Source organism: Thamnophis sirtalis, unplaced genomic scaffold (genome assembly GCF_051295495.1).
Source record: "Thamnophis sirtalis isolate CommonGarterSnake01/CBP01778 unplaced genomic scaffold, rThaSir2_p1.2 scaffold_6, whole genome shotgun sequence".
Lineage (NCBI taxonomy): Eukaryota > Metazoa > Chordata > Lepidosauria > Squamata > Natricidae > Thamnophis > Thamnophis sirtalis.
The window spans coordinates 41,377,406-41,391,483 of record NW_028261386.1 but is presented as its reverse complement, the minus strand read 5'-3'; the positions used below and the strand labels follow the sequence as shown (position 1 = coordinate 41,391,483).

Below are 14,078 nucleotides of genomic sequence, written 5' to 3'. Positions count from 1 at the left end.
CAAAGTCTTAAACCTCAATCCTATACAGCCCAGAAATTTCAATGTTATTAAGTACTAAAGTGCTAAAACAAATGATAAACCTACCTGAATCCTCTGGCGAACAGAATCGAAGTTATCCAAATTTGTAAAAACATATAATAAATATGTGTCAATAGTTGGCTCTACCTCCAATTCATCCATAATTTTGAGGACATTAATTACACCTAAAGAAAAAGAACATAGGTGTTAAACAATAGCTTGCTAGTGGCTCAGTTCAGACTATAAAATAAAGATTACATAATGCTTTATAAGTTTAGATTATTTTACATTGGCAAAATTACATAGAAAGCAGAGATTACACTGGCCTTTGTTTTTCTGTATTCTGCTTGATTCACTTCTAACACAAGTTATTGGCTCCTAGAATGTGAATTTTTCTATATGCAGATTGTCTCATTTCACACAAAGAAAGTAGAAGACAATTAAAGTTTAAATAGTTGGAAAAGAATTTTATTTCTGATAGCATTCTAAAGATGGCAGCCTTTAGTCAACCTTAGCTGATCACAGCAGTTCCACAGGTCAGGCTTGGTAATAAAAGTTTTTTTTTAAAAAAAAAATCCTGTGAGACAATGATGAACTATTTCTATTACACTGCTGAGAAAACTGCATGGATAACAATCACTCAGAACCAGGAATTTCCAGGAAGAACCATGATAGGCAAATGCTGGGCTACTTAATTCTCTTACCACTATGCATTTATGTCTTTTGGGAAGATTTTCTTTTGGAAGACTCTCCCACAGCATCTCCACAGTAAATAATAGCACTACTTTGATTCATCATTAATTTTACCTAGAAATTCACTAAGTACTGCCAAGTTCACTAATTTCAATTTCTGAGCAGGATTGGACACTTTAATATATAGTGATATAGTCCTCTTTCCTTTCTACTACTACTGGTATTCCTTTCCTTTCTACTGCTTCTTTCTCTGTCTTTAAATGTTCTAATTAATATAACTGCATTTTATATTCTTATCATTATATCAAGTAGCTTTTAAAGTGAATGCCAGTTTGGCGTACAATAGTGGTTAACTCATCAGGCTAGAAACCAGGAGACTGTGAGTTTTAGTACCGCCTTAGGCACAAACTCAGCTGAGTGGAAGAAAGAAAACTGCAGGGACTAGCCCAGGCAGTCACCAGGAATCAACACTGACTCAAAGGCATAAAATAAAATTAAAATAGAAATAAGAGGCTAACATTGCTATATAAAAGGTTACCACAAAGTGTTCAGAAATTAAGTCTTCTTGAAATGCACATTCACATAATTTTATTACATCATATTGAGTTAATCTGAGATTTATGTCAAAAGCTGACTGGAACTAGCATTTTTATTTGGTCTAGTGGTTAAGGAACCAGGTTTAGAAAATGTAAGACTGTGATTGTGAGTCATGAAAGCCAGTTGAGTGACTTTGGGCCAGTCACTCCCTCCACAGCCCAACCCACCTTACAAGGTTCTTGTGGGGAAAATAGGAAGAGGATGGTGTGTTGCAGTGGTGGGATTCAATTTTTTTTATTACCGGTTCTGTGAGCGTGGTGTAGTTTGGTGATTGTGGCTTGGTGGGCGTGGCAAGGAAAGGATGCTGTAAAATCTCCATTCCCACCCCACTCCAGGGGAAGGTTACTGCAAAATCCCCGTTCTCTCCTGATCAGCTGGGATTCGGGAGTCAGAGAATAGATGGGCATGCAGCCAGTCAGAGGTGGTATTTATCGGTTCTCCAAACTACTCAAAATTTCCGCTACTATTTCTCCAGAACTGGTCAGAACCTGCTAAGTACCACCTCTGCTATGTTGGATATGTTTGTCATCTTGAGTTATTTGTTAAAAACAAAGGCGGGCTACAAATAAATAAATAAATAAAAAACAGTAGCATAAACATTATTAGTCCAGGTTTCCTCATTCCTTATTTTTTTTTAAAAAAATATACTTTTCTGAAGTCTTTGTCTGAAGTGCCACTTCCAATAATTTTGTATATAGTGCACCATAGTGCAAATAATTAAACGGGAACTCCTGCTGAGCACTTAAAAGTACATGTAAACAAGTCACAATAGTTAAAGACACACCATTCTTTGAAGTTTGCCTCAAAATAGAAAAGTGATTTGATTTCAGCAGAACTGGAATTTTATTTAGAAATAATTAATTACAGAGTAATTGTCAATAGCTCTGGTAACACTTAAGACATGGAAAAATACCATTAAGTGAATTTCCATTCATTATTGCTTCTTCCACAATTAAAAATATTAAACTCATATTATGACAATAGTGCATTTACTTTTAAGCCATCATAATGATCAATTATGTTCAGTATATCATAAAGCAAAGATTAAAATTATCACTAGCCTGTTTATGAAATACATAAAGTAGGGTATTCAGTGACCATGCAGGAACTTCATGCCATGTTTCCCTGAAAATAAGACTGGGTCTTATATTAATGTTTACGCCAAAAGACGCATTAGGGCTTATTTTCTAGCTAGGTCTTCTTTTCCGGCACAGTACAAAATGAGTGCATCTGGCAGACGGTCTTAACTGGGGCTTATTTTTGGGGTAGAGCTTATATTGAGAGCATCTGGAAAAATCACGCTAGGACATTGTCTGGTTGGGTCCTATTTTCAGGGATACACAGTAGATGTTCGGTCACATCTAAACCCAGAATCTAATTACTTTGTCTGAATATGACACTCTTAAGTCACTGTATTTTGCTTTGAATGCTATGGAATACTAAAATGTTTATTTTTACTACTTTAATCAGTATTATTAATAATGTTCCTCTTCTTTGTTAATACCATTGAGTCAATGTTGACTTTTGGCAATCGCCTGGATTAGACCCTGCACTTTTCTTGGCAAGACTTTTAGAACTCATTCAGAGTCTCAGCAGATAACTTGATAGTTTGATAACTATTCATTTTTCAATCAAAAGCAAGCACTAAATTGACAGATATATTTGTTTTATTTTAATCATCAGTTATCTAATCCACAAAAGTTTGTACTTTCTCTATGTTTCTTTATGTTACTACATCTTGAATAATCAAATTTCTAATTCCCATTTCATGGAAGATCTTTACATATAACTCCAGAACTATCCATGACAGACTAGATTATAAAAATCTGCAAAAGTATATCCTGAAAATTACCATGAACCAAGCTCAACTTTATCACTTAGCTTTTTTTACACAAAGAAAAAATAACTTCATATGGTAACTATCATACATCTTTACCCAATATGAAATTTCTTTATAGACAAAATTTAAGGTGAAGTTTATAAATATAATCTTTTAAATTTACATTCCAAAGGTACAATACAAACATGATGGTTTATATAATTTGGTCCTAGTTTGAGAACAAAGTCTCAGAGAACGAAGGCTTCTGTTTTTACTTCCGCCTCTTACATATAACTCTCTGCAAATAACAAAGTAGTCTGCAGGGACAGAGATTTCATTTGAAGCCAACCTGATAAAAAAGCTGATTATAAGGTATAATGGGAAAGCATCAAAAAGTCTGCAGTTGCTTCATTTTAGGATGGCAAAAACAGGGATCAATGTTCTCTAGGGATCCTTAACCTCAGTTTCAGACCAATGGCTTTAAGGATTGAACATATTTTAATAACTCTTTCAAGGCACAGAGGAGAAAACATTAGTTCTTTAAATTATTCAACAAATAGCCTTCAAATCAGATAGCTAAATAGTGTCCTATTCCAATTAAAAAATAATTTTCAAAAGCGTTTTTTAAAATTAAAAGTAGCTTTCCCACCTGTTGACAGAAGGATAGCTTCTTCAATGAATAACAAATTACTTCTGAAAATTTGTGCATCTTAACACTACACATCCAAGAAGAGAACCCAACAGTTCAACTCTGAGCTATGTGTGTATACAAACACATAGACACACACACTACTATTGAAACAATGGGATCTAATATGTTGTCATCATAGAGCAATTCTTATTTTATGGCAAGAGTTCATATAATCCCTCAGTTCAAGTTTATAGCACTAGAAAAAAGATACCACACCGTGTTTCAAGAAAGACTGACACAATGAATTGAATTGTGAATGCAACATTTAGAGCCAAGGAGTCATTATCTGATAAAGCACCTCATGAAAAGCATAAAGTTTTTCTACATTTTAATCTATACAACATTTATAATGAAGAAAAACGGGGTTTTTTGCAACTAGTCATGTCATTTTTATTCACAATACTAAGTGGCTGCCTCTGATGCTGAAGGATTTCCACAATGAAGATTTCTTCATTGAATATATAACTACTTATAGCTAGCCATTCATTAGTTTTGGGATAGAGGCAAGTCAAACTGGAAAGAAATAGTATTAAATAAAACATAGTTAAACTTGAACTTATCATAGTATGTACAGTTTGGAGATAGTTGGAGGAGATACAATACACTGCCAACAATTTTGAATGCAAAGGTTTTATTAGGATATTCTCCCCAGTACTCTTAAGCATTTTCAGGAATGTAAAGAGTTAACAAGAGAATGTTGTTTTATAAAGACTTTTCTAAAAAAGATTGGCACACTTTTATTGCCAGAAACAATTAGGGAATACTTGTTTCAGCATTTAGTCTAAGTTGGAATATGACTGTATATTTTAAAATAAAATTGCAATATGAACTGCCTGCTAAAAGCTCTTTTTTTGTTGTTTCTACATTTTGTTTGTCATCCATGTCACACTAACAACTCTGCATCTCATTCTAAAACACATTATACTGTGAAATAAGATGAAAAAGACAGTTTTTAATTTTCCCAAGGGGAAAGTACTTCTCTTAAAAGCATCTTTTTATCAGTCCATTCTTTCTGAATTACCAATAATGCAAACCAAAGAATTAGATATTGTCCTTTAAAATTTAATATTTGTTCAATTTTTACTCATATCTTATAGACACCCCCATCTGTAACAGGGGAAAGTGTGTGCTAAATGCTTAAGCCTACTTAAGAATCCAAAAACTGAGCATTTTAGTGCTTCAATCAATATGTCAAGATCATGAGAGTTCATTCAACAATGAGGGTTTTATGCTTTTATTATCGTAACTAAGTTCACATTTAACTTATCACTGCAAAGAAACATGAAAACCTCATCTAAAAGATTCATTTCTTTTATATTTAGAGGAAGAATTTGCACAAAGTAACCTGATTTTAAAAGCTTCCCTAGATTTCAGTATTGTCTTTCAAGTTCAGAATATTAAAAGACAGCCAAGAATATTGTGAAAATTGAACCTTGGCTACAACCAAGCTAAAATAATAATTGCTCTTTGTAAAGTTCCAAATGTGACATTATTAACAATGACAAAATAAAGTAAGAATGAAATAATAACTTTTCAAGGCAATTGTTGTGATATATAGTACACTACTACATCAAAAGACAATAATGTTTTGATAAGAGCTGTGCATGTTACTGAGTTGTTCTCATATGCAAACATGTTTCTTGCTATAGGATTATGTGGTTAGTATTAATGATAATCAAAATCTGATTAGAAGTGCTAACCTTCAGTGTTTTTCTTTTCCTGGTGCTGAGCCAGCAATGGCCAAAAATAGTGAGGTTTAAGACATTCGCCTTCTTCTTTTATCATCTTCATTATATCAATAGCTAAATCTTAAAAGAGCCAAAAAGAAAAAAAGTTAATGAGAATGATCACAACACATGTACAAAAATGTTCAGAAATGCTAAACATCAAAAAGAAATACCAGATTTCTTTGCTTCCAATGCAAAGAATAAACTCGACAATAGAGGTGAAGGGTGTAAGTTGCTTGCTTTTAGCTCATTGCAGAAATATTTCAACTTGGCCAAGGGCTGCAAGATATAAGATTTAAGAATTTAAGCTCACCACTATTCAATAAATAATTCAAAATCACAATGACAATGAAGCATAAAATCTTGAAAAACAGATTTTTTTAAAACTTTGATTGGAAAACCCATGTTATACTTAACTATCATCCGAGCAGTGAAAGATCAGGGAAGACTTCCTTGGGTTTCAGTCCAGAATACAGACTAAAATAAAGACTAAGAGACAAGAGAATGCGATCCTCTTTCTAAGTTGGAATATGGGAAGAACTTATTTTGTTGGAAGTCTATGGAATTAGTTGGTGAGAGAAAGAAAAGAAGTGCATAAGGAAACCCTAACAGATCAGAATATAATGTTTAAGAAATTAAATAAGCTAGATCTAAAAAAACTGTCAGCAGAAATAGCTAGACATATGCAAAGCTTTCTGCCAATTTCACACTACATAAATCCCTGAGAGACCCACTTACAAATATGAATTTATGAAAAAGGATTGGATATTGGCCCACTTTTCAGAGCACAACCCATTCCACTTAGAGTAGAAGGGCTCCAAAGATTTTTATAGAGGTCTAGTGGCTGGCAGGGGAAGGAGGGATTGAGAAAGTTAATTCTTGCTTATTCCCGACCCTAAACAACATAGAATCCAATTTATTAATTTGAACACATCTTTTAAAACCAACCCACAAAAATCAGCTTGAGAAATCTTGTAATCAGGAATGCACTTTTAAACCTGTTTGGTCACTGTGAGCCTTCACATACCGTTCCCATGTTTATACAATGGTGTAAGAAAAAGTTGCACTGGCTACTATGTTTTTCACAGGTGAGCCCTAATGCCACAAAAACTGAATGCAGAACTTCAAAAGCTGTATCTTCTAAGTTATGTGTTATTAATCTCAGGCAAAGATTCTTTACATCTACATTTGGAATAAAAACAAGAGGGAAAGATGTAAGTTGTAAGGTTTTGACAAGAATTTATAAACATGCATTTTTTGATAATCTCAGTAAAAAGGTATTTTGATGTGTATTTAAGCATGTATTCAAGAAATATGCTCTACCATAAATCTGGTTCAATGGCTGCTACATAAATAGAATACATTAATAAATCTCATTTACCTTACTTTCCCCACAACTTGTCATTAACAAAATAAAATTAACCATCTATATCCCAAAATACTTGCAGAAAAACATTACCTGGTATGCTTTCTTTACTAAACTTTATCTTCTCCAAAATATTTTGTATATACTGAGAATATCCGGCCTTAGCAAGAGTAAAAATGATTTCCATAAAATCTCTTTCAGAAAGATAAATTTCAGCCTTTTCAATATTTTTCAGTTCCTTTATCAGCAAATGGAAAAATGTCATGTTAGTGTTTATTATAAACATCACAATTGCTGTTCTTTTATTTAGTTAGTTTTGTAGGTAAGACAAAAATGAATCTAGCTATCAATTATAGACTTTTGAGAAATGCTCTAATTAAAATCATGGAAGTAGTCTTAATATGATGCAAAATACCATTTTATTGGCTTATGATCTGGCTATTAAAGGATGCAATTTCATGAATATTTAACTGAGCCATCTTCAATAGCTGCTAACTTCTCCAGTACTACTTCGAACAATACAAATATCTTATTTGTCCATCAAATAAAAGAACACTGTTTTCTAGAGAACAATTATCTATAGAAAAACTCACAAATTTATAATATGCTTAGCAAGCAGCAAATACCAATTCAATACTGATATACGGCATTGGCTAATTATGTAAGCAAGTCTTAAGACAATATTTCTTGAGGGCTTACCATAAAATTGTTACTGCAGAATTCAAACACATGGCACAGTTTTACAGTTTTTGTTTTGCTTACTGATAAATTATTGTGGCTTAAGCTGTCATTAACAGCTATAAGATTAATGAAGTGTTTTGAGTTTGATGATGGCGTCTATCTCACTGTAGACACTCGCCAATATGTATGTATTAGAAAACAATGAAACTTCATAATAACTGCAAAGGACTAAAATAGAGTAAGTCTTCATACATGCTGAGCCAGCACAGCTCCTATTGAGCTTTTTGTAAATCGTCTTTCTTTTCTTTCTGTGTCGATATACCATTTCTTTGTCAGCCCAGTGGTGGGATATGACCGGGGTTACCGGTGCCTGCTGTGAGCACCAGGTACCGTTCTGGTACAGTGCTCTGGAGGGCTCACTCACCCGCCCACTCTCCTTACCTGTATTTGTGTTCGTGGCTTCCGTGCACGGAGCGTACAACACCTGCGTGACACTCCGCTGAGCAGCTGGAGCATCGCGGGCAGCAAGTATGCATGTGCACGCTGTGCGCATGCTGCGTGCGTTCATGTGATGGACACCCGGCCCCGTGCACCGTACTGGTTGCAACGTGATCCAGAACCCACCACTGTGTGTCAGCCCCATGACTCCTTACTACTTTTGTATATGTGAAAGGAAATACTTTAGGCATGCATAATCAATGAGTCCTTTTAAAAAGGATATTTTATAGATTTTAATTAGGAACATTTTGTTCTTTTCCAAGGTCTATTCAAATAAACCTACCTATATTTGCAGCATTGCTTTTATATTTATTTGTTTATATATGCAAAGAATATCAGTTGCATAAACTTCTCGGATGAAAAATATATGCAGAATTAGTTTTAGGTGGCTCTGGTAATCCTAAATTGACATGATATGGAGTTGGGCTTTATATAGGATTGTTGTATTTATTTTTATGTTTGTATTCGTACAGTATTCTCTGTATAATATTTGGGTGTTTTTGGAACACCATAGCAAATTCAGGATTATCTTCCTTTTTGGATTAGTATGATACATATATAGTGAGGTATGGAAGAACTGTATTTAAAAAGGTCAGAAGCAAATTATTTTTTAAAAGTGCCGTAAGCCAAGATATAAGTTGTAGCTTTACAAACAAAGGGCATTACCTCTTCTATTTGGTTTATGTTGCCTTTCTCAGCATAAGCATTCAAGAGTGCCAAATAAGTCTCCGAGCCAGGTTCAATTTTAGTGTCTCTCATGACAGAAAGGATGTTGACTGCATTGTCCATATCTCTGAAATTTTATGGAGAAAAATACCATACATAATTACATGTAATTCACGACTAACATTTCTCCTTAGCCCATAAATGAAACCAAAAGTCCAGAATCTAACATTTATTTACATTTAATTAAATGGATGTGTAAAAGGAAATGAATGCAAAATTAAATAGCAGTGGCATGTATAAAAGAAAAAGATCACGCTTTAAAATTCTACTTTTTTTGTATAAAGTGCTTATGAACTATGTTAAAAGATGAGAGCAATCTACTAAAGAAAAGGTTGACAGTCACAGCAAAAAAAGTATTAGTGTACTATATATGAGATGTGGCTATTTTCAGCAATTTGAGATTTGGACTGATCCAGTAATAAATATTCAAGATCTCTCTGAAAAAATACTACTGTATCAGAAAAAACCCTTTCCAACAGCCCACTCTATGGGCAGCATGGGGATAAAAAAACTCTTAATACATAAGATGTCAATTATCTCCTCACACTGCTTGTCTGTGGTTTGGCATTTGCAAATCTTATCTAGTCATATTAAATCTTATCTAGTCATATTAAATCTTATCTAGCCATATTATTTGTTTAATGACATGCATATGACATTGAACCTTTATGTATACTGAAGTAGTAGATTGTTTCGAAATCAGAATTATGGCAGAAAAGGGATCAAAACTCCTTCTCAAATTTGCCTGCATCAGCTATTTTCAATTCCAAACCAATTTAAAAAGATGCATTTAATGTAATTTCACATGTGTGTAGGCTCTTAGGATGTTTCCCAGAACTTAGATCAAGCAAGCCCACAAATCCTAGCAGACACTCGTACAGAAAGATACTGCTTCATATTAATGTGCAGAGCTGCTTTAATTCAGGAAATCTTCATTCATATCAGAATGAGCTATGAATAAGGCAAGGAAGTTCATTATGAAATATTCTTTTGTAACCATTCAAATGATTTAAAAATATAATTGCCTAAATAAGATTAATCTTAGACAATGATTTAAGGAGAATAAGAAACATAAATTACCCAGCTTTTGCATGACCAGTGACAAGGGCGCTGAAAATCAACTCCGTTATCGGGAGATCTTTGCTTTTCATAATATTAAGAATTTTGCTGCAAATGAAAATAAAATCAGATAAATGTTCCCTTGAAAAATAGGAAAAATATATGTAGAGATATAGATAATAAATAGACAGACACAGGCACAGGAATGACATCAACATTTGCTTTAGTTAAAAGAACTAGGCAACAATAGTCTAACATTTGATTAGCAAAAAGGAATATGTCTATCTACCATTCTGCCTAAGAATCACCATTTTAACTTCAAAGAGATATTTTAATTGAAGTAGGCAAAATTAGGCATTCTTTTAGAGACATTGTTCAATTGCTGGCTTCCTACACATACACTATATTGCCAAAAGTATTCGCTCACCCATCTAAATAATCAGAATCAGGTGTTCCAATCACTTCGATGGCCACAGGTATATAAAATCAAGTATTTAGGCATGCAGACTGTTTTTACAAACATTTGTGAAAGAATAAGTCACTCTCAGGAGCTAAGTGAATTCCAGCATGGAACTGTGATAGGATGTCACCTGTGCAACAAATCCAGTCATGAAATTTTCTAGCTCCTAAATATTCCAGTCAACTGTCAGCTGTATTATAAGAAAGTGGAAGTGTTTGGGAACGACAGCAACTCAGCCACGAAGCGGTAGGCCACGTAAACTCGTCCAACATCAGTGTGTGACCTCACAAATGCGCTTCTGGAAGAATGGTCAAAAATTCCCATAAACACACTCCTAAACCTTATGGACAGCCTTCCCAGAAGAGTTGAAGCTGTTATAGCTGCAAAGGGTGGACCGACGTCATATTGAATCCTATGGATTAGGAATGGGAGGTCACTTACAGTAAGTTCATATGCGAGTAAAGGCAGGTGAGTGAATACTTTTGGCAATATAGTGTATATTAGAATATGGCCTAGTCATGAAAATAGCAATAGCACTTAGACTTATATGCCAATTCACAGAGCTTAACAGCCCTCTCTAAGCAGTTTATGTGAAAGTTCTTTGAAATTTTCCCAAGATTTGGAGACAACGAATGGAACACAATGGGAGATACTTCAACACAAATACATGTAAGATTGTCCCACAAGATTTATCTCAAACTATTTGTTTATGTTGTTACCTGGATCCATCAATATCTCCCTTGTTGCAATGGGCAGCAATTAGCCGCTGATATGTGACCTGTAAAACATAATTAAATATGAGAATTGCTAATATCAAATGGTACAGTAAATTTATGAAAATACCTTTATGAAATACCTACTCGATTGGGCTGGATATTTGCCTCCTCCATTTTTGTTAGGAATACATCCGGAGAAAAATCATGTTCATTCTGGAGATAAACTTTTAGCAAAGCGTTATAATGGCTTACATCGAATATAACACCTAAGTAAAAAATTGTAAAAAATAAAATTCAGTACAATAAAAAGTTCATAGAATTGTTTGACACAATGGTTAATATACAGAAAATGGACTAAAAATCAAGACACATCAGATTTCGACAGTCCTTATTGCTTACCTAAGCTTCAGCTTAAAATTGGACATTTTTGATACTATTTTCCTATGCAATGACAACCCCTAAAGGAAGAGTAGGTGGAAGATGCCATGATTAAAGGTTGCCACTATTAAAACTATTTACAGCTCTTGATACTATTTATCATGAATGATGGGAACTAACTATGGTTGGTAGCAGATCCCAGCTATAATTTCTCCGTTAAGTTGGGGAAGGGTGAGTTACACACTTTAGCACATAGGGTACTGTACAATAGTTCCTGACATTTGATTTCTTTCAATTCTCACTTTTTAAGTTTGGAGTTATTTATGGTTAGCACCGAAGTAACAGTGAATTTAAGTCATGTGGGCAGTGGAGAAGGGGAAGAAAAAAGGTGAACATATTTTCTTTTTATAGCACCAAGTTGCAGTTTGGAGCTAAGTCTAAAGTATCCAAACTAATGCTGAACACCATAAGCCATTATCCAAAACCTTTAAGAACTACTACCAGGTAGTTCAGTTAAGAAATCCAGGTAGAAAACTGCAAATAATTCCATCTAATAACCTGACAAGCAAAACACAAGATCAATAAACTTAGTCTCCAAAGCAGTAAACATAAAGCTAACATAACTGAAGATAAAATAAAAATAGTTTGCTTTTACTATCAATCCCCTAGATGTCAGCATAGCTCTCCAAATATGGAAAGTCACCTGAAAAATGTCATAGCAACTGGTATGCAGGAATGGTAATACATAGAATATTATCAAACCATTTATTTTTTTTAAAAATACACACTAATCTATATGGTTTTTTTTTACTTAAATAACATACCAGCACTTTTCAGCTTTACCCACATGACATGAGCAAGGTCTGTTCTTTCATGCGGAGGTAGCTCAGGCAACAGTGAGCCACAGCTTCTTAACAGCAGCAAGGCCTGGTTACCATTTGGAAATCCTAAATTAGAACAAAATAATTTGGAAATGCAACAACTTTTAAATTTTGCAGAAATGAGAAGTTTAAAAGTTTAAACATTCTAGTCTTCTTTGTATCAACCAATAATGAAAAAGAAACCAAACTTTACAGAATAAGTAGTCTTAAAGACAGGAAACATTAGTATATCCATGCATGTATCTTATTTGACTAGAGATACACTGAATTTAAGATATACATGAACAGATAGTCACTGGCACACAACTGGAGTCTGCCCATTATGATCATATGTTGGTCACATGACCAACCTGATTTTATGATAGTTTCTGCAGCAATTATTAAGCAAACCAATGGAGGCCCAATCATCGAAATTTCAAATCAAGGACCTAAGCCTTCTTTTATGGGTCAATTATAACTTTGAACAGTCACTAAGCGACCGGTCATAACTTGAAGACTAGTTGTTTGTTTTCAACACTTTTATGTATATTGCATTATGAATCTAGCTATTATTAAAGACCTTCATTTAGACTTCTTCAAATTTTCTGGAATCCTGCTGGCCCATTTAAGAATCATGAGCAGCTTTTGTGGAGGCCATCATAAAATGGAGCGAGTTGATTTACAAAATGGTTCCATGAAGGAAAAGAAAACACTGAACAAAGAGTATTAGGAAAATCAGGGAATATAAATTACAATCATTTGAGAAAAAAGAAATACATTACAAAGTAAAAACATACAAGACCAGAGGAAAGACCATTTTGCCAAATCTTAAGGGGAAATGACATTTACAAACTACTTAAAAATTTTAAATAAGATTTCAAACACCTAAATGTATAGAATCAACACTATACAATGGACTCTGGATTTCAAAGTAATTTATAGTTGTAAAAAAACACTGTATGGACTTGCAGGTTGAAGGGGAAACTGAATTCTCTACTGAAGATATCTAGATAACTAAAACAATAATGGTGTTCCCTGGTTTAATATTTTAGCCTCTCAGCAGAAGAGATGTGCAGAAGGGGCTTCTAACTTCTATAAAATCACACTTGTAACATTTTTATACATCACATCTACTGTTCACATATACAGAATGAAAATTCTGATTGTAGGCCCTCTAAAACAAGACTCCAGAAAAATGTTGCATTTGTTTAAAAAAACCAATATCAATAATTAATATATTAACATAACATTTACATTGGTGATGTTCAATAAGAATTAAGAAGACAACTCTTTTACCTGTTTTGCAGGCATCATGAAATATGTCTTCTAACAGGGATTTAGTAATGCAACCATTTCTTCTGATCGAATTGTCCATTTTGTTAAACGCCCAATCAAAAAATTGTATCTGCTTTTGTTGAACAGGTAACTGTTCTTGAACATCTCTGTTTTCTTGGACTGCAATTGTAAAGAGCCTTGTGGGGTACATTAGGGATCTGCAAATCAAAACAAAGTCTATGATGTATTACAGTATTTTCCTGTTAAGCAAAAATTATTACAAGCTACTAATTTTGTATCTAAAATATTAATAGAGCAAAAGAACCCAAAGTTAGCACCAGTCTAGTTATCAAATCAATGGACATTTTCAGTATAACAATATTTCCAGATTATGCACAGATTAAGGCAGTTTCACAAATTAATGTAATCAAGAGTGTGATGCCAATATACGCTACTATGTGCTTCCAACTTTCATCCCTAACCAGACTTTAAAACTAACAAATCTTTGCAATAA

At 33.8% G+C, this 14,078-nt stretch overlaps 1 protein-coding gene across 1 annotated transcript in view; it reads right to left on the bottom strand.

Annotated features, from left to right (window-relative positions):
• Window positions 1-14,078, bottom strand: part of LRPPRC (leucine rich pentatricopeptide repeat containing) — a 90,363-nt gene that overhangs the window by 69,806 nt on the left and 6,479 nt on the right. The window contains exons 2-12 of the mRNA XM_087717708.1: window positions 13,586-13,782; window positions 12,254-12,376; window positions 11,196-11,317; window positions 11,055-11,113; window positions 9,897-9,983; window positions 8,757-8,883; window positions 7,005-7,149; window positions 6,573-6,727; window positions 5,719-5,824; window positions 5,519-5,626; window positions 85-203 (exon numbers count right to left, since the gene is read on the bottom strand). Coding sequence (XP_087573834.1) covers window positions 85-203; window positions 5,519-5,626; window positions 5,719-5,824; window positions 6,573-6,727; window positions 7,005-7,149; window positions 8,757-8,883; window positions 9,897-9,983; window positions 11,055-11,113; window positions 11,196-11,317; window positions 12,254-12,376; window positions 13,586-13,782 — 1,348 coding nt within the window. The remainder of the gene's footprint in view (window positions 1-84; window positions 204-5,518; window positions 5,627-5,718; window positions 5,825-6,572; window positions 6,728-7,004; window positions 7,150-8,756; window positions 8,884-9,896; window positions 9,984-11,054; window positions 11,114-11,195; window positions 11,318-12,253; window positions 12,377-13,585; window positions 13,783-14,078) is intronic.